The sequence below is a fragment of the Nicotiana sylvestris genome, chromosome 6 (genome assembly GCF_000393655.2).
Source record: "Nicotiana sylvestris chromosome 6, ASM39365v2, whole genome shotgun sequence".
NCBI lineage: Eukaryota > Viridiplantae > Streptophyta > Magnoliopsida > Solanales > Solanaceae > Nicotiana > Nicotiana sylvestris.
Window position 1 is genome coordinate 212,453,811 of NC_091062.1, and position 19,796 is coordinate 212,473,606.

Here is a 19,796-nt window from a genome sequence, read left to right on the forward strand (position 1 = left end):
AGAGTTAGTGAAATTTCTTTTAAGGTTTGTTGCTAAGCAAGAATTGCATGACAATGGTTTTATAGCCATGTACGATGTTTACAAACAAGAACCTTGGGTAACTTACAGTCATGGCCATTCTACTGGAGGAGTAGAAGATAATTGGGACACAAGTATTTACCGTTATTTTATTACACCAAGGAAGAAGAACAAAGGAAGGTTTCGTAGGACTATTGGAAAAAGAGGTGGGACGTGGAAACAACAAGATAAGGGAAAAGCTGTTACTATAAAGAGTTGTGATCAGAGGAAAAGAGATTTGATTATTGGACGAATGAAGAGTATGTGTTATACTGAGAAGAATAATACTAAGTGTATTAATTCTGATGATTATAATGATGGCAAGTGGCTAATGAAGGAATATGTGTTGTCTGATCCTATTCTTAATAAGTTCAGTAATTCGGAGCGTAAAGATTATGTTATTTGTGCCATAAAAAAGTTGCCTAAAAGAAGTACTACTTGTAAATTTAGTCAGACTAGTAATGTTACGACTACTATGGAGTCATGTTCTGAACAAGAGAAGGTGGATACTGAGGTTACTTCTGATATGAATAATTATGTTGATCAGCCATTGATGGATCAGGATTATTTTGTTGAGAAAGCAATAGTAGAATCTGTTGAACCATTAATGGTGGAAACTGTTGGGATAAATTCGGTTATGCCTTTGATGGATCAAGAATATAATGAGGTGATCACTCCTATATATTATGTTGAAGAACCAACAGAGGAATCTGAGGTGCAAACTCAAGAGGCTGTTGGTGCAGAGAATGGTTCGTTGTTGTTGGGGCTAACTACTTTTTCTCAAATTCAAGACACGATGATCGCTAACTTTGAGAACGCGATGCAAGAAATTAATATTCCTAAAATAATGGATAGATTGGATGAAACTATGGGTAGTGACACACTATTGGAGAAAAACCAGACACAAGATCAAGAAGAAGATTGTTCTTTTGCTCTTAATGAGGAGCATAATATTGCATTTATGGAATCTGAAGCCAAGGCTACAAGCTTTCTTGAATTACTAACTGGTTGCAGGGGTTATGCTACGGGAAACAATCAGGTGCAACTGGCACCTGATCAATCGACTACAATAATAAAAACTATGCCTCAATTCCTAGATGGAAATTGGGATCAGCTGTATGAATCTTCACTGTCCATGTCGTTGGTACCTGAATCGACTATTATGGTAAATTCTAATGAAATTGCAACAGGTGAATGTGACACAACACCTTGTCCTATTCAACCAGCAACTGATATTGCCCTGAATTTTGAGGGACCAACAACCACTAGTGAAGTGCACACGCAAGAGGGGGGTGAGTTAGTACAACTCGATGAGGGTACGTGTAACGAGGAGGATGTTTTGACGGGGGAAACAATGGCTGAAACGGAATCCAGTTTTTTTTCTGATCTAATGGACGCCATGTTAGATAATGCGCCTATGACGGAAAGATTGGCTGCAATGAGGATGGATCAGACAGTAATGTTGGAGCAACAATCTTGGGAGTCTAAGATGCATTTACAAGAGATGCTGCTATAAGTTTCAGCTAACTTAGTAGACAGTATTAGCTAGGTTCAATTCTTGACTTTGAAAGTGTATTTAATGTTTCTCATGAATATGTCTCTAACAAATTGTAATAATCTTTCCCGCCATTCATTTGAGATTTGAACAATAACTGTACTTTTGAAGTAATATCGGTAGTTTCAAGTTGTTTTCTAATTAGTTCTTTGGTTTGCTGCTTTTGAGATGCTATGTAATGCTATTAGTCCGAATTTAGTGTTCAACTTTTTATTTAGACAAAGAATCTTCTGTTGAAGCTGTTAAACTAATAAGCTTGATCATATCTTACAAATAGTCTAAACTAATTCTACTACTATAATGAGATGAGCTGGTGCTTAGCTCTACCATCAGACCATGATCTAGGTCTCTTGCCCTTCTTCTTCTGCACATTTCATCACATGAAAATTTGGCTATTTTTGCCACTTACACATCTAAATTACAGGGGCAGAGCTAGTGTACAAGTTACGGGTTCGATGAAATTCAGTATAAGTTATTTGTTTTAAGAAATTTATTGAATATGTTCAAATTATTAATCTAGAACCAAATAACTTAAAAGAACTAAAATCTCAAACTCATAATTTTCAGATCCTAACACCGCCTCTGCTAAATTATATTAGGATCTTTGTATTTATCCGTTAACTTCCTTTTTCCATATGTATTACCATCCTAAACTAAAATCTTAGTGGGAACTGACAAACACGCCAAGCACTAAAGCAGGGATGTCAATGGTTTCGTTCGGTCGTTATGGGAAGTCACCTTTTCTCTAAGGATAAATAGCTAAATACTCAGAGAATGCTTAAGAACTGGCCAGCAAACAAAGAGATCTGATGCTTTCTATATAAAATAGGATACAAGAATATGATCTTCAGTCTCTTCGGGAATCTCATTACTTCTCACTGGGCGAGAGGTGCACCTAACCCACCTACCCACTCATCAATCACGGTGTTCAGCCCATTCCTTTGAAGGCCGAAAGGTGAAGAAGTGCTTAGCCGCACTCTCTGCGGAACGGAGAGGGGTCAAGACGGACTGGCTCACATTAGCCACTCCCAATTGAGCATTGGATTGGATCGTGGAAATCCCATTTTTTATTATTTGGTTCATGATATAGAAGTATTATTTTTTCGGGTTTGAGCCGAGCTAGATATTTATGTATCCAAAATTCATTGGTAAGTTTTGCGAGGTTATAGCTTCGCTTTCCTAGTATTACAATCCTTCGTGTAGGAGGGTGTAGGAGCGAAGCCACTCTTGCCCCTTCTTCTACTAGTCTTAGTGCTAGGAACTGTGAAAGAGTAACCGAGAAAAAGGGAAGAAAGAAGGAAGCTCTTAGCCCTTTGTATCACTTTCTTACGTTAGGAGAAGGGCGGAAAAAAAAAACACCAAACCCACAAAGGTCGAAGTTCATTTACTATTTATTTTAAAAGGTCGAAGTTAAAACGCGATAACATTTGCTTACATAGGACTCTGGCAAAACTCTATAGACATTTTTATTGTTTAAAATGTGATAAATCAACGGAATATGAAAGATGGCTAAAATATAAATCACACGAGGGAGAAGATATTAGTCAAGTTGGAACTTAAAAATAGATTCTACTAAAAGATTAAATATCCGAAAAGAATAATCTAAATCATACGAGAGGAAAGATATTCAATACATTGTGACTTGCTATTCAAGAATCAAGATCATTAGAATGCTTTGTGGCTTACTACTAGAGATGGTGGAACTAAATGTAATTTCAATAGGAGTAGGAGAATATATTTCAGAGCTAGGACTTTGAATTTTGATTACTTGTTGGCTTGTAACCATTTTCATAATCCCAAAGCCTAAGAAAAAAATTTAGTGCTTTATTTTTCTAAACTTAATATAATTATATATATATATATATATATATATATATATATATATATATATATATATATATATATATTCGATATGGTTCGATATTTTTTCGATTTATTTTTATAAATGTAAAAACCTACTTTAATTATCGTACGTTATAGAATTATAAAATATCTACAATTCTATTAAAGAAACCTAATAATCGACACAATTCAATCTGATTCCATCGGTTTAATCCAAAAGATCAATTAACATTCAAACACTTAAGCTCGCAATTTTGATATTCATGTCAGGGTGAACGTCAATATTATAAATGCACATTTGAAATTCACTTGGTCTAGAAAAAATCACATGAAACTAATAATGAAAAACAAGATCATGTTCGGTTCCTTTAACTTTATTGACCGCAAGCACACAAAGGAAATTGTATAAAGACAATTCTTGTTTGATATGACTATCGTGTAAGTATTTTACAAGTAAAAATCAATTGTTTCTTGTACATATAGTGTATTGATTTACTATAATTATAGGATACTCCTCTTTCGCGAATATCTATTTACTCGAGTGATTTCTCATTTGCAAATGCAGATTTGGACTCATGGAAGAAAATACTTGAGGAATACGACAAATAGAGACCCTTTGTCAAGTTTCTGTACTATGTATATACCTTCATTTCACATGATTAACATACGAGTAAAGATCAAGAGTACTTAATTAAATAGTGTTGTTACACCCTATATTTTCGTTCGCGAAAGTACGCCATAAGTAAATTGATGAAAGCCCGGAAATGAAATGTTACATCCCGCATTTATGTACGTTAAAGTTTCATCGTAAGTTAATCGACGTAAGCACGGAAATGAGATTATTTTTGGGTATATAAGTATTTATGTTATTATAGGCGTTACGTAAGTGTCGTCAAGGTTAGAGGGTAAACAAATCGAAAGAAATGAGTTTCATTGAAGTTTGTCAATTTGGGATAAAATACGGTCCAAGCTATAATACTGGTATTTATGGACCAGTGTCATACAAGGTACCACATGACCATAATAGTAAGGTATATAAAGTAGGTTAAAAGCGAGTAGTATTTTAAGTAATTTGAGATAATTTTTATTTATGTGGATAATTGGGTAATTAATAATTTTTAATAGGGGATTAACTGTAGGACCCATAAAAAAGGAAACAAAGAAAAAGATGGAAAAAGGTCAAATTGGGTGTTTTGAACAAATTTTTCAATTTGAGCGGATGGAAAAAGTTGTCAAATTGCAACAAGTCACAAAATGTGTTTTGACCAATGGCAATCTGATTTTCTATAAATAGCAGATTTCATTTCTCCTTTGATACACACCCAAATAATGAGAGAAGCAGAAAGCAGTGAAAGTAATCCACAGATTGTTGCTTGTGAGATAACTAGTGAGTGGTAGTAATATTGTAGTGAGGTGTTTTAAATAAAGAGTGTTATTTCTTTCAAAGTTGTAGTAGTCTCTTGACACTACTGAGTTGTAATATTATAGTAGTAATATTGCTCCGCTCGGATATTGTATTTTACCCCGCTAAAATATTTGGTGTCATTATTACTCTCTTGTGTTATTATTATTTGTTGTGGATATTATTCCTGGGCGGGATTATTATTTTTTCCCAACAACGTGGTATCAAAGCCATGGCAAATAATGGTTCGCTATCTTTTCAGTACCCCGTCTGACAAAAGATAATTATGAAAAATGGTGTCTACGTATGAAAGTCATTCTTGACTCTCAGGATGTGTGGGAAATCGTAGATAGAGGGTATGCAAAACCAGATAATGAGGAAGCTCTGCCTCAAACTGAAAAGGAAGTCTTGGCAAAGACAAGGAAGAAAGATTAACAAGCCCTCACGCTCATCCACCAATGTTTGGATGATGTCATGTTTGAGAAGGTGGCAGATGCTACCACCTCAAAAGAAGCTTGGGGAATTTTACAAAATTCTCTTCAAGGAGTTGACAAGGTGAAGAAGGTAAAACTTCAAACTCTAAGGGCTGATTTTGAAGCTTTAAAAATGAAAGAATCCGAATGCATCTCGGATTATGTTTCAAAAGTGAAGGTTGTTGTAAATCAACTAAGAAGATACGGGGAGGACATAGAAGATGTCCGTGTGGTAGAAAAGATCATTCGTACTTTAACACCTAAATTTGATTTTGTGGTGTGTGCTATTGAGGAGTCTAAAGATTTAGACTCTATGATGGTGGAGCAATTGGAAGGTTCTTTACAAGCCCACGAAGAAAAGATCAAAAGGAGAAAAGAAGTGTCATTGGAGCAACTTCTTAAAACTCAGGCATCCTTCAAGGATTATGGAGGTAAAACAAGCTATCGAGGAAACGGACAAGGACGAGGCCGTGGTGGTCATTGAAGAGGAAGAAGTAACGATAACAACTTCAACAATGAAGTTAAAATCCACCAAACATTTAGAGGTCGTGGTCATGGACATAGAGGAGGAAGAGGACGTGGCTACTACCAAGAAAATAATGGACAAAGGTATGACAAATCAAAAATTGAGTGTTATAATTGTCATAAATTTGGCCATTACTCTTGGTAATATCGTAGCAATGTTGAAGAAAAAGCTAACCTTGTTAACGACAAGAAAGAAGAAAATGAGTCACCGTTGTTGATGGCACTCAAGGAAGAAGACAGAGATGATTGCAGCTCGTAGTATTTGGAAAATGGAGCAAGCAATCATATGTGTGGATGCAAAGAGAAGTTTGTGGAGATCAATAAAATGGTGAGAGGTAATGTGTCCTTTGGAGATACCTCAAAGGTTCAAAACGAAGGGATATGTACGATTATGATCTCCTGTAAAGATGGTAGTCACAAGTTAATTCAAGATGTTTATTATGTGCCAAAATTAAAAAGTAATATTTTCAGTTTGGGCCAACTTCTTGAAAAGGAATATGACACCACATGAAAAATATGCATCTTTGGCTTAGAGATTCAAGTGGAATTCTAATTGCTAAAGTGCATATGGCAAAGAATAGATTGTTTTCTCTGAATGTTAAAACAATTGATGCAAAGTGTTTGAAGGCTAATGTGCAAGATGAATCATGGTGTTGGCACATGCGATTTGGGCACTTAAAGTTTGAAGCTCTCAAATCAATGGGAGAAAAGAACATGATACATGGGATACCATCAATCAACCATCCAAATCAATTGTGTGAAGCTTGTCTTCTTGGGAAACATGCAAGGAGGAGTTTTCCAAAGGATGTCATGTCAAGATCAACCAAGCTGCTCCAGCTTGTCCACACTGATGTGTGTGGACCAATCAATCCACCTTCTTTTGGTAAAAGAAAATATTTTCTGCTTTTCATTGATGACTTTAGTAGAAAAACTTGGGTTTATTTCTTGAACCAAAAATCTGAAGCTTTTGCTGCTTTTAAAAATTTCAAAGTACTTGTGGAAAAAGAAAGTGGCTATGAAATTGAAGCTCTAAGGTCCGATAGAGGGGGCGAATTCACTTCAAACAAATTTAATTACTTCTGTCAACTTTATGGAATTCGTCGCCCTCTAACGGTACCTTATTCACCTCAACAAAATGGTGTTGCAGAGAGAAAGAATCGAACGATTCTTAATATGGCTAGATGTATGTTGAAAGCTAAAAGTATGCCCAAGGAATTTTGGGCCGAAGCTGTTTCTTGTGCAGTTTATTTGAATAACAGGTCTCCAACAAGAAATGTTAGAGATCAAACCTCTCAAGAAGCATGGAGTGGAAGAAAGCCAAGTGTCAAGCACTTGAGATTCTTTGGAAGCATAGCCTATGCTCATGTGCCACATCAAGGGAGAGCGAAGTTTGACGACCGAAGTGTCAAGCATGTATTTATTGGCTATGATACAAGTTCAAAAGGCTACAAGCTATACAACCCAAGCAGCGACAAGGTGGTGGTAAGTCGCGATGTTGAATTTGATGAAGAATTGGCATGGAACTGGGAAGCTCAGGAAGAAAGTTCATATGATTTTCTTCCATACTTTGGTGATGAAGAAGAACCAGAAATCGTGGAACCTGTGCAAGATACAACTCCACCTCCTTCTCCAACCAATGTTGCATCTCCCTCTTCTCAAGAAAGTTCAAATGAACAGCCAGCCGCAAAGGACAAGGAGTGTTCAAGAGCTCTATGAGGACACAGAAGAAGTGACTAATTTTGATTCTTTATATTGTCTCTTTGATGACAGTGAACCAATGAACTTTGATGAAGCTGTTGTAGATAACAGGTGGAGACAAGCCATGAAGGAGGAGATCGAGTCAATAGAGAAGAACAACACTTGGGAGTTAATAACTCTTCCCAAGGGTCATCGAGCAATTAGAGTGAAATGGGTATACAAGACAAAGAAGAATGCTAATGGAGATGTGGAGAGATATAAGACACGACTTGTGGCTAAAGGCTACAAGCAAAGGCAAGACATCGACTATGAAGAAGTCTATATTGCCCGTATGGAGACGATTCGTTATTGATCTCTTTGGCGGCACAAATGAAGTGGAAGATTCATCAACTAGATGTCAAGTCAGCCTTCTTGAATGGCTATCTTGAAGAAGAAATCTATGTTGAACAGTCATTGGGCTTCGTGGTCAAAAATCATGAAGATAAAGTGTTGCGGTTGAAGAAAGCTTTATATGGATTAAAGCAAGCCCCACGAGCATGGAATAGTTGCATCGACAAGTATTTTCAAGACAATGGGTTTACTCGTTGTCTCCATGAATATGCTATTTACCTTAAAGTTCATACTAATGGAGTTATCTTACTTGTTTGTCTTTATGTTGATGATCTTATTTTTACGGGTAATAACCCAAGTTTGTTTGAAGCTTTCAAGAAAGATATGTCCTGTGAATTTGAGATGACAAACGTAGGGCCCATGTCATATTACTTGGGCCTAGAAGTGAAGCAGATAGAGGATGGAATTTTTAGCTCTCAAGAAAGCTATACAAAAGAGATATTGAATAAGTTCAATAGGCTCGATTGCAACCCCGTGAACACACCGATGAAAAGTGGGACACAATTGTCCAAGTTTGATGAAGGAGAAAAAGTGGATCCTACATTCTTCAAAAGTCTTGTGGGAAGTTTGAGGTAATTGATTTGTACCAGGCCAGATATACTTTTTGCAGTTGAAGTAGTAAGTCGCTTCATGAAGGCTCCTACCTCTACTCACTTGAAGGTTACTAGAAGAATTCTTCGTTACCTAAAAGGTACGATCGATTTTGGATTATTTTATTCTTCTTCTAATAATTTCAACCTTGTGGGATTTTGTGATAGTGATTATGCGGGAGATATTGATGATAGAAAAAGTACAACTAGTTTTGTATTTTCTTAGATGATTCTGTTATTTCTTAGAGTTTAAAGAAACAGTCTATTGTTACTCTCTCGACTTGTGAAGCCGACTATATAGCAGCAACATCATGTACCTGTCATGCTATTTGGCTAAGGAGATTATTAAAGGAGCTCAATTTGCCACAAATGGAAGCTACATAGATTTGTATTGATAACAAATCAGCACAGGTACTCACGAAGAATCCAGTGTATCATGATCGAAGCAAGCATATAGATACAAGGTATCACTTCATCAGAGAATGCATTGCCAAGAAGAAAGTCGAGCTCAAATATGTGAAGTCTCATGATCAAGTTGCAGATATCTTCACAAAGGCTCTCAAGTTTGAAGATTTTCAAAGATTGAGATCAAGACTTGGAATGAAGAAGAAAAATCAAAATTAAGGGAAAGATTTGTAGGATCCATAAAAAAGGAAACAAAGAAAAAAATGAAAAATGTCAAATTGGGTGGCTGAACAAAATTTTCAATTTGGGCGGATGGAAAAAGTTGCCAAATTGCAACAAGTCACAAAATATGTTTTGACCAATGGCAATATAATTTTCTATAAATAGCAGGTTTCATTTCTCCTTTGATACATACCCAAATAACGAGAGAAGCAGAATGCAGTGAGAGTAATCCATAGATTGTTGTCTGTGAGATAACTAGTGGGTGGTAGTAATATTGTAGTAATGTATTTTAAATAAAGAGTGTTATTAGTTTCAAAGATGTAGTAGTTTCTTAGCACTACTGAGTTGTAATATTATAGTGGTAATATTGCTTCGCTCGAATATTGTATTTTACCCCACTAGAATATTTGGTGTCATTATTACTCTCTTATGTTATTATTATTTGCTGTGGATATTATTCCTGGGCGGGATTATTATTTTTTCCCAACATTAAATAATTAATTCAAATCTTTGGATAAAGTTTGACGAACCTTAAAGCGGTGACACTTTGGTTCATGAGATAGGTGGCCTAATTAGGAAATTCTTTGGCCAACTAAGCCACATAAGTGGGGCCATACCCATTAATATAAAAGGCCTCTCTAAATAAAAAACTGAGATGCTTGTGACTACAAAGTAACAGATGGAATTGTCAAAAGGAATTGGTATGAACCTTTACAATGCTATAGCAGCGTGATTTGCAAATTTTAAGGGAGTCCCCTACAATCTGTCTCAAGAATATCATATAGATTTTTTCTTATTTCGAGCTCGATGTTACGTGTTTTATCGCGATTGACATGTGTTAGAGGGATTTTCAAGAGAATCGGCTTAGGTATGTTAAGGCTATCCCTTCTTTCCTTTTGGCATGATTCATGCGATACAAACGAAACGAGCAAATGCACAACTTTCATAAATGACTCTATTCATAGAAGTACTAGAAGTGTCTATGTTTTTGATTCCCCGTGTGTCCTATTATTCTATCATCTGTTCATGGGTCTCAGAAAATACGTAAGTTGATAAAATTTATTCATGATATTAATCAAAGGCATATTGATCTTATGACATTCGAAGAAATCTTATTAACGTACTTCTTATGCATTTCATTCATGTATACATGTACATTGACACATGACCGGATGTCGTTATATACGCATATATTATATGTATATGGGATATGGGAAAAGATTACAGCGTTATATAAGCACCACCACCTGATCAGCTGGTATACGCTGATAATTTTGCCCACAGTGGCCGAGATGATATGATGGGATGCCCTCAGAGGCTTGATGATGTTATGTACGTATATACCTATGCATGGTATGACATTTATACGCATATGCATGACATTATAAATATTAAATGATTCACAAAGCTATTCAGACTTACATGTTGAGTCTTTTACTCCATGTTTCTCTCATGACTTTTATTCACTGATGTTTATTCCTTACATACTCGGTACTATATTTGTACTGATGTCCCTTTTGCTTGGGGACGCTGCGTTTCATGCCCACAGGTCCCGATAGATAGGTTGAGAGTCCTCCAAATAAGTTATCAACTCAACGGAAGGTGTTGGTGCACTCCATTTGCTCCAGAGTTGCCTATTTGGTCAGTATGATTTGGACATGTATTAATTGGTATGGTGGTGCCCTGTCCCGACCTTTATGATATTTATCTACTCTTAGAGGCTTGTACATAGATGACATGTATACAGACACTTGTATGGCCTTGAGTATATAAAGGATCATGCCGGCCTTATAGGCACGTACTTCATATGTATAAGTCGGTATATCATGTTGGCTCATCCTATGTCGAGAATTTCCTCATGCTTCATTCTAGTTATCTCATGACAACCTTTCTGATTCATTTACCTATGATAGAATGATACGAAAGATACGTTACGTTGGTACTCGGTTGAGTAAGGCACCAGGTGCCCGTCGTGGCCCATTGGTTTGGGTCGCGACAAATGTACACATTATAATTTGAATATATGATATTGCCATCGAATTTATTTCTTTTCCATCGAACTATCTCCGCGGTTAAATCACGTTTACATCAAATAAAATAATTTAATTTTATCAAATATTACAAAGTAAAGTAAAAGTATTTGTTACTTAACTATAATTAAGTGATAAAAAATTATATACAAAACGTACGTCTTATATTTATTGATCTGCGAATGGCGAAGTATAAATATATATTTTTTCCTTGACTCAATCTTCTATTGGCCAACGAGTTATTCCTGGGAATATGTATGTCGAATATTCTTTGACCAAAATGAAGAGGCTATTTCGTTTGTCCAATTTGTCTGTGTTCTAAAGTTCTAACATATTCTAAATATTTGAGTACAAATAATACTTATGATTCAAACTTCAAAGTACCATTTAGGTAGTTCTCTTTACATAAATAGATTTTATTTTCCAACAAATATTAATGAATGTATGTCCAAATTTACTCACCCTTTTCGAGACGGTGGGAATTAGGGTTGTGTACGGATCAGATCGGATTTAGCATATTTCGGATTCTAGAAATTGCATTCCGAATCCGATCCGAATTATATTGAATCGGATCGGATTTTAAAGTTTGAATCGGATCGGATTTCGGATTGTATTATTATGCCTCAAAGTTGCAAACTAATATGTATATTTTCTTTGTAAAAGAGGCAATACATTAAGAAAAATTCATGTTTATGCAATTATGAGAGTACTATGGTGCCAATATAGGTAAATCTTAGCAATTGTAAAGGTAATAACTTGGAGGAAGATGTAAAGGAAGTACTGATTATCCGAAATTAAAGTGTAGTATTTGTACATGCCCTAATAATTTCGGATCAGACTGGATTAAAATATACCAATTCGAAATTTTAATAAATACAATTCAAAATCCGATCCAATCCGAAATCCTAAATCCAAAATCCAAAATTAAATAGATCGGTTCGAATTTTGGATATCCGATACGAATGAACAGCCCTACGTGGGAATACCTCTTTCCTAAACATAATGGGTTTCGGTATCACCTCTATCCTAAACATAAGGGGTTTAGGTATCAATTTTCAATTTTAAGGGATCAAACTGATATTCTCTATTCTTTCGCGTCAACTACTCCATAAATCATCTCCGAAGCTAACCCAATTCCCATTTAATAGATTTTCTGTTCAAAGCCCCATCACCAAATCCTTGCTCTCTCTTAATTGCCGCCGTAGTCGATTCCCGCCGGCGTTCCCATACGTTTTCTCCGGCGAATTCCTCCTCTTTATCGTGTCCAAGGTTAAGCCCGAAATTCTTTTTGTGCTTATTATCTTTTTTTGGAAGCTTAATTTTTGTGCTTGTTATTGTGATTGGGCCTTAATATAGAGCGTAACGGCTGCAGAGGATTCATATAAGCGACCCCAACTAGTTTGAGATTGAGATGTAGTTGATTGATCGATCGATCAATTCATTATTGTGTTTGGGCCTAAAAATAAAAAAGAATATAAGTCGAGGACCGTACTGATTCAAAATTCTGGGTTTTATGGAAACAAAATAGTAGATATGATTTAAAGGGTGATAATTTACAGTTAATTCCAAGACCCATATAGTATTCTTGCTTATTCATGTCTTTTCGAGTTGAATTTGAAGGAGCCCTAAAGAGGAATAATACATGGTCCTGCTGCTATACTAACTTGTAAGGCTTATAGTGCAAATACGAATAATGGAATTTCCATTAGCTAACAGGGGTTAAAAGTTTTCTGTGAGAAATAGTGATAGATAATGATTATCTGTCAGACATGGTTTTGAAAAAAAAAATTATCTTGCGAGAACTTAGAAATCCCTCCGTCTCTAATTAAGGTGCCTGCTCATTATGTTGATGAACTGAATTCTCATTGTGTTTTTGACAGACCCGAGTGCAAAATAGTGATAAAGTTTTTTTAAAATTTTTTTTTTATGACCAAGAAATTCATCTGGCCAACCTTTAGGACCAACCGCAACCTTTGAAACTCTAGGATGAAGGGTCCATCCCTCTACTCGTCTCCACTTAAATACCAGACTTAGTTTTGATGTCGCAGGGCTCGAACCTGTGACCCTAAGTCACAAGTCCCACAACCTTTGCCACTTGAACTAAGCCCGGGGGGCAGATAAAGTTACTTCTCTGTTGCACTGTATTTTGGGTCTTAAGTTATCATTTTCCTAATTTGATGTTGAGAAGGCAAAGAGTGATTAGATTATTTGTTCCTTAATTATAAGTTGATGCATCATTGGATGACCCAAACAGAGAAGTAGGGAAGGTCCTTGGAAGAGGAATTTTAGAAGCTGACCACTTTCTGACTAAGAAATTCACTTCCATAAAGCTGTGTCGAGTTGCGGAAAACACCTCAAGTTGTGAGGGAGAGCTTAATTTTTACTTCTAGAAACATTTGTATTTATTAGAATGCTTCCATTCATTCAGTTATGCAGTGGTTTCTCGATGTGTTTGCCTCGCAAGAAATTTCTAATAGTTGTTGGGTTCTATTGTTTACCAGATGGCTTCACTTCAAGAAAGTTTGCAAAGGTTCAAGAAGCAACAAGAGAAGTGTCAATCTACCCTTAGTAGTATAGCTTCCAGAGCAGGACCTTCTAAGGCAGCTCCTCCAAGACCAATGGTAGCAAATGCAAAATCTCCTGCACCTGCAGTCAAATTTTCAAATGACACGGAAAGGCTTCAGCATATAAATAGTATAAGGAAAGCTCCTGTGGGGGCTCAGATAAAACGTGTCATAGACTTGCTACTCGAGGTATATTTCCTCCACTTGCTTCTCATTGTTTTTCAATTCTTCCTTAACCCCGTCCAGCTATTTTTTAACTTCTAAATTGAGAGTTATGATGGACTTGATTTAACTTAATATTTAGCACCAAGAAGAAGCATAAGAACTGCTGAACCTCTAAATTCGTTCCCACAGAGAAATAGCTTAGGATTAAGTGCCCTACAGATTTAAAAGTAAGGAGCAACATAACTGATATTACTAGCTGATAGTCAATTTAGTGGTTGAGATGTAGAACTGTTAGCCTTGGGGCTAGTGTCTTTAGATTTATGACTAGGTCTACCACTGAGGATTCATGCAATGTTGGATGGTGCAACTTATTTAGCCCAATGTGCTTTTATTGGGGCATTCAAAGGAGAAAATGAACAGAAAGTCTAAAAAGGAAAAAAGAAAAAAACAGTGCAATTTCAGTGGAGGACTTTTCTTTTTGAGGAATTATTATTGTGGGATGTCTAGAGTGTTTCTAGAGTGTCAACCATTGAGTGCTGGTTGCAAGACCTACTTAAGCTACATGTGGATGGTCGCATTGTTAGTTGAAATATATGTTCCCTTCTTCAAGTAAAAACTTTTGCATTTGCTGAATAACCATAAACATACATGCCTCAAATGAGTTTCTGAAATACCTTTCAACTACATTTATTTGGTGATGACGTTTTTCTTTTAGCAGGACTAAGTAATTAACAAAATATCATGTGAACCGATTTTAGGATGACGTATTTCCTAGCAGGTATTACTGCACAACCGCATAACACGTCATATCCTGCAGTGTTTCTTCTTATAGCTTCAAGAGATTAAATTTACACACTATTGTTTCGTTTTTCCTTGCCTGATGCCACTGGAAGTAACTACCTAGAATTACTGTCAAAATAACACAGACCTAACATCCGTGGAAAAAAGATATAAAACGAAAATAAACTTCTCTTTGGTCCATTCTAGGGTATGAGTTCTTCTGTGTTACTTAAAACTCTCAAATTTGAGAAGGTGATGCCCCAAGAATGTTGCTTAATTCTCCACTTTTGCTGGATTCTCTGCCCTGAGTAGTATAGTGGCTTGCCTTATCTTATCTTATTGGGAAATCTGTGTCTTGTTCTGTTTAGTAGTAATAGTTAGACTTTGATAATTGATTAATTTTCATACGTGCAGACAAGGCAAGCTTTCACACCAGAACAGATTAATGAAGCATGTCATGTTGATATAAATGGCAATAAAGCTGTGTTTGACAGTTTGAGGAACAATCTCAAAGTATATTATGATGGCAATCGGTTCTCTTATAAGGTAAAGCAAGGTCTTCTAGGAGACTCTTTTAAGGTTACTCGTCTTTAAGTGATTTGCAACCAACTCTGAATCTCTTGTTCTTTTTGAATAACATTAACTCACTTATAATTTGTCAACAGTCGAAACATGCCTTGAAGAATAAAGACCAACTACTTATCTTGATACGAAAATTCCCTGAGGGTATTGCTGTCATCGACCTCAAGGATGCATACCCAACTGTCATGGAGGACCTTCAGGTACATTTGTCATACCAACCTACTTTTGAGTATTTAAAAAAAAAACTACTTTTGAGTATTTGCTTTCAATGTACTGATATTGGAATTTTTTCTGCAGGCTCTCAAAGGTGCTGGTCAAATTTGGCTTCTGTCAAATTTTGACTCCCAGGAAGACATTGCCTTCCCAAATGATCCACGAGTACCTATTAAGGTCGATGATGATTTGAAGCAGCTATTCAGAGGTATTGAATTACCACGTGACATGCTTGATATTGAAAAGGATCTCCAGAAGAACGGGATGAAGCCAGCTACAAACACTGCAAAGAGAAGGGCAATGGCCCAAGTTCACGGGATTGTCCAGAAGCCCAAAACCAAGAAGAAGAAGCACGAGATCAGCAAAAGAACTAAGCTTACAAATGCTCATCTTCCAGAACTCTTCAAACTTTAGATTTCCATCAAGGAAAGAAGCACCAGGTGGTTTCTATCTCATAAAGGCGATAGTCCTCATTTGGCACAGGGTATGCTGCCCCTTGCCAGATTATGATGTCTAGTGACTGAGCCTCCAGAGAGGGTTAATGTCAAATGCTTGACATGCGTCTAGCATGAGAAGCTCTTATAAGTGGCTAGTCTTGGTTTTTGGTTTCTATATTACAAGGTGGTAGTTTTATTTTTATTTATCCGTTTAACCGGGGGTAGGAATGATTGCTGTTATTTGTGTGTATTACTGACTTGGGGTTTTTGAACCATCAAATTATAATGTATCACCAATTTCATGAAGATCAACTACTCCATTTTGTATCATACTGTCTGATATCAATATTACAATAAATTAACTTGATGAGGCATGGAATTCTAGGTTTAAAATTTTCGTTCTAGCAAACTTTAGATAAGGGAAAAGGGTCAAATTTGCTCGCTATTATTCCAATTATCCTCCTTTATCAATTTTCTTCACTAATTTGGGTCAAATTTACCCCTCTACTATTTGATTTGGAGCAGTTTTACTCTACTATTCGATTTGGAGCAATTTTACCATCCGAAATTAGATTAGGTTAGCTGTGTCTTTGTATCACCAGGAATTTTCTCTTCATGCAATGACTCAAATTTGTAAGAGCAATGTTGTATTCCATCAATATGACAAGCCACTATTTTATTGAGATATTGAAACCCTGGTAATCTTGTCAAAATAATCTTTGATGAAATGCCAAATATTATCAAACTTGTTAACAAATGCCTCTTGGAATAAGCATAAAAAAAGATACAAGCACTGGTTGCCAACAAAACTAGCAAAGCATTTTCTTGGTGATGAAGAACTCCTGCAGAATCTCATTTCAGAACTTCATTTGGCCATGATATGCAATCTGATCAAAATGCCCTACTCTTAAAGCCTCTTAGCACTTCTATCCAAGCAAGTCTACAAATTGATAGATGTCGTCGCGCCTCTGGCTCTTTAAAGGGAAGCTTTCCCTGCACGCGCTTTAAACAAAGTGAAAAAAGGTAAAAATCTTTTAATAAGCCATTTTTTACAACAAATGATGCATCACCTTGCCAGTTGAATTGCAGCATAATCAATATCAGCAATTAGAACTGCTTCCTCATGCCCTGTGGTTGCAATTATCTCACCCATCTGCTCACCAGAAAAACAAAGATAGATCTCTTTGATTGCATTATACAGAAACTTTGTAATCCAAAGTAGCTATATGCAGATTTACATTACAGTTTCTGAACATACCGGTCCAACCAAAGTAGAGTGACCCCATATTATGTAGCTACTGGCTGAATCTCGAGATGGGGAGCAAGATGCCACATAAAGCTACGACAAATGCAGTTACATGTCTTTTCAGTTTGATTACAAGACAAAGAGGTTTATCATTATAAAGCAACATGGTATTACCTGGTTATCTACTGCCCTGCAAAATCAAAGTTGAATTAGCAGTAAGGAAGCAGCAGCTATCACTTATCAGAATACAACAGAAAATTTTGTTACACCGCGGACAAGAAGAGAGAATCAGAGGGAAATATCCAAAGTGAACCACATTGTTTCTGCTAGAAGAAAATTCTCCGTATAGAGTAACACACTTAAGGAATACTACTAAAAAAGGTCCTATTTCCAGGAATAGAGATTATACAACCCTTTCATAATTGATTACATTTTAATAAACTTAGAAAAGGAATATAGGATACAAGATCTACGGCGTTAAGGTGTCCACATTTGTCGAAGAGGATAAAGAATCAGTAGAAATCCACACATGGGAAATATTTTCTAGAGGTGTTAAGTTCTGGTTAATTGGAGGCAGAGAGAGGGCCTTTTCTCAGAGTTTCTGTATACTTTCTACAAGTGTGTCGCAACTGCAGTGGTCGCTCTCTAATAAAATATTCTAAAAAAACTTCATAAAACCTTCATTGATAAAATCTATTCACGACTAGACGAGACAGAATCAACTTGCCTTGTTCTTTGCTCCAGCTCCCACAGGGCCGCCCCAGTACTCATGTTGAATGCTCCAGGGTAACATATTAGATGAGCACCTGGTTCTCATATGAAGAAGCTCGATATTTATAGACATCATGGTGCAATTAAGGAGAACAATAAAACATGTAAACCACCATACCTCTGGCACTATACGACATTGCCAGTTCAGGAAATCGAATATCATGACAAATTCCTATTCCAATGCAACCAAAATCTGCATAAATTCTGAAAATTTTCAGTTATAAGACCTGTAAAAGTACAGTTTCAAATAGGAAGCCATTTGCACATTTTCTGCTAATATTTTGAAACAGTTGCCTACCTGTGTCAACAACTGTAGGCTTATCTCCTGCTGAAATGCTGTCTGATTCCTTAAATTGAACTTCTCCTGGAAGTGGCTTACCCATGTCAAACAAATGTATCTACAGAAAGGCATTGCATAATTACATTTCTAGTTCGTCTTGCCACTCTCTTCTTCAAATAACCTCTTTTAACTTCTACTTACTGAAACCAAAATTTATCATTATATACATTCTTTGACTATCGCAAGACCTTTTGGAGAACTATCAAAAGAAGCTTACTTTCCTGTGCTTAGCTTTTAACTCGCCCTTAGGTCCAAACACAGTGCAAGTATTGTACAGCTGACCAGCATCCTTTTCCGGAATTGATCCCCCGATAATTGTGACTCCTAAAGAAGAAGCCACTTCAGATAACATAAGAAATGACGGGGCGCTGTCTATATCATTGAAGTCCTCAGCAAACTTTGGGAACATGTCAGTTGAATACGGGCAATTCCACATTTCCTACAATAAATGGTTGAAAGAACATTAAATCATCACATCCAACATTGTTATTAAGCTATGTGCATAGCTTATAAGTACCCTTTGATCTTGTCGTCTCAAACATGTCATAAGCATATGTCAATTAAGAGTTTTCCGAATATAGAAATGTCTCAATCTTTGTAAACAGATTAAAAAAAAGAGTGTTTTATAAAACTGAACGGAAGGAGTAATAAATTAAGGTAAGGCTCAGCATAGCAATAATAAGCATTGATATTTAAAGCTAAAAATTAAAAGGATGTACTGAAGGGAAGGCTACTCACAGGCAAAAGTATAAGACTTGCACCTTGTTCTGCAGCAACTTGAATTAGATTATGAGCATTTAGAATGTTAACATTCTTCTCTGTTGTAACTTTCAGCTGACAAATTCCAATCTTGAACTTCTTTTTTTTTCGAAACCCCACAAAAAAATTGAAGATAAAAAAGAAAGGAATCAACAATTACCACACTGAGGACTTTTGTTAGTGATTTGATTTTTCAAACAAGCTAGCTAACCTAAGTATCAAGAAAATGACATGTTTTTGGGTTTGTTGGAAGAAACAAAAGGAGACAAAAAGGGTGTAAGGAAACAACAAAAAAAGACAGACCTGTGTTATTTTGGGCATTTGAAGTAGTGGATCAGAGACAAAGGACTGAGCACTTGCTGTCCTTTTAGAAATAGAAGCCATGGCACTGCAGATTTGGTGTTCAACTTCAACTGATTTTTGGTTTGACCTTTTGTTGGTGCGTGGAAAATGATGAGAGTGAAGAATATTAGAAGGTAGTCCTGCTATCAGTGTAAAGGCACTGTATTTGTCTCGCACTAATTAAGTGGGATAATTCTCTTACTTAATTATGTTGGTATTACCGTGTTCAAAATAAAAAAATCATACAAGCAAACAAATGTTAGTTCAACAAAACAAAGCGTAAAATAATTTTGAGTCCACTGAATTCAAAGTGTGTCCTTAAGGAATTTAATCTATTCACCGTTGCTCAAGGTATACAGACTAATTCCTACCGGGATAGAACGGAATAACTATTCTGTAATAGCGGCA

General features: G+C 36.2%; 3 protein-coding genes across 4 annotated transcripts; 2 read left to right on the forward strand and 1 right to left on the reverse strand.

Annotated features, from left to right (window-relative positions):
- Window positions 1-5,330: 5,330 nt before the first annotated feature.
- LOC138872024 (uncharacterized) lies at window positions 5,331-5,813 on the forward strand. Its single transcript, XM_070149969.1, has one exon. The coding sequence runs from the start codon at window positions 5,331-5,333 to the stop codon at window positions 5,811-5,813; it is 483 nt and encodes a 160-aa protein (XP_070006070.1).
- Window positions 5,814-12,333: 6,520 nt separating this feature from the next.
- LOC104238483 (uncharacterized) lies at window positions 12,334-16,297 on the forward strand. The gene is made up of 5 exons (XM_009792842.2): window positions 12,334-12,458; window positions 13,691-13,942; window positions 15,113-15,244; window positions 15,364-15,480; window positions 15,578-16,297. The coding sequence occupies exons 2-5, from the start codon at window positions 13,691-13,693 to the stop codon at window positions 15,905-15,907; spliced, it is 831 nt and encodes a 276-aa protein (XP_009791144.1). The 5' UTR covers window positions 12,334-12,458; the 3' UTR covers window positions 15,908-16,297.
- A 261-nt stretch (window positions 16,298-16,558) lies between these two features.
- Window positions 16,559-19,560, reverse strand: LOC104238482 (omega-amidase, chloroplastic-like). Of its 2 annotated transcripts, none has more exons than XR_713886.2 (10): window positions 19,350-19,560; window positions 19,026-19,145; window positions 18,505-18,726; window positions 18,246-18,345; window positions 18,066-18,140; window positions 17,904-17,982; window positions 17,351-17,366; window positions 17,189-17,269; window positions 17,001-17,112; window positions 16,559-16,923 (listed from the first exon to the last, which is right to left on the reverse strand). XR_713886.2 is itself a non-coding variant. In XM_009792840.2 (10 exons), the coding sequence occupies exons 1-10, from the start codon at window positions 19,428-19,430 to the stop codon at window positions 16,857-16,859; spliced, it is 924 nt and encodes a 307-aa protein (XP_009791142.1). In that variant the 5' UTR covers window positions 19,431-19,556; the 3' UTR covers window positions 16,559-16,856. The 2 variants fall into 2 exon arrangements, 1 of the variants encoding a protein (XP_009791142.1); XM_009792840.2 differs by having other exon boundaries at window positions 17,001-17,083; window positions 19,350-19,556.
- Window positions 19,561-19,796: the final 236 nt, after the last annotated feature.

Excerpts from the sequence above, each read along its gene's own strand:
- LOC138872024 (XM_070149969.1), top strand. The coding sequence starts at position 5,331 with ATGTTTGAGAAGGTGGCAGATGCTACCACCTCAAAAGAAGCTTGGGGA.
- LOC104238483 (XM_009792842.2), top strand. The coding sequence starts at position 13,691 with ATGGCTTCACTTCAAGAAAGTTTGCAAAGGTTCAAGAAGCAACAAGAG. Across the intron at positions 13,943-15,112 it reads TCATAGACTTGCTACTCGAG|ACAAGGCAAGCTTTCACACC; the intron begins GTATATTTCCTC and ends TCATACGTGCAG. Across the intron at positions 15,245-15,363 it reads GCAATCGGTTCTCTTATAAG|TCGAAACATGCCTTGAAGAA; the intron begins GTAAAGCAAGGT and ends ATTTGTCAACAG.
- LOC104238482 (XM_009792840.2), bottom strand. The coding sequence starts at position 19,430 with ATGGCTTCTATTTCTAAAAGGACAGCAAGTGCTCAGTCCTTTGTCTCT. Across the intron at positions 17,084-17,188 it reads ACTCTACTTTGGTTGGACCG|ATGGGTGAGATAATTGCAAC; the intron begins GTATGTTCAGAA and ends TCTGGTGAGCAG. Across the intron at positions 16,924-17,000 it reads GCTGCAATTCAACTGGCAAG|GGAAAGCTTCCCTTTAAAGA; the intron begins GTGATGCATCAT and ends AAGCGCGTGCAG.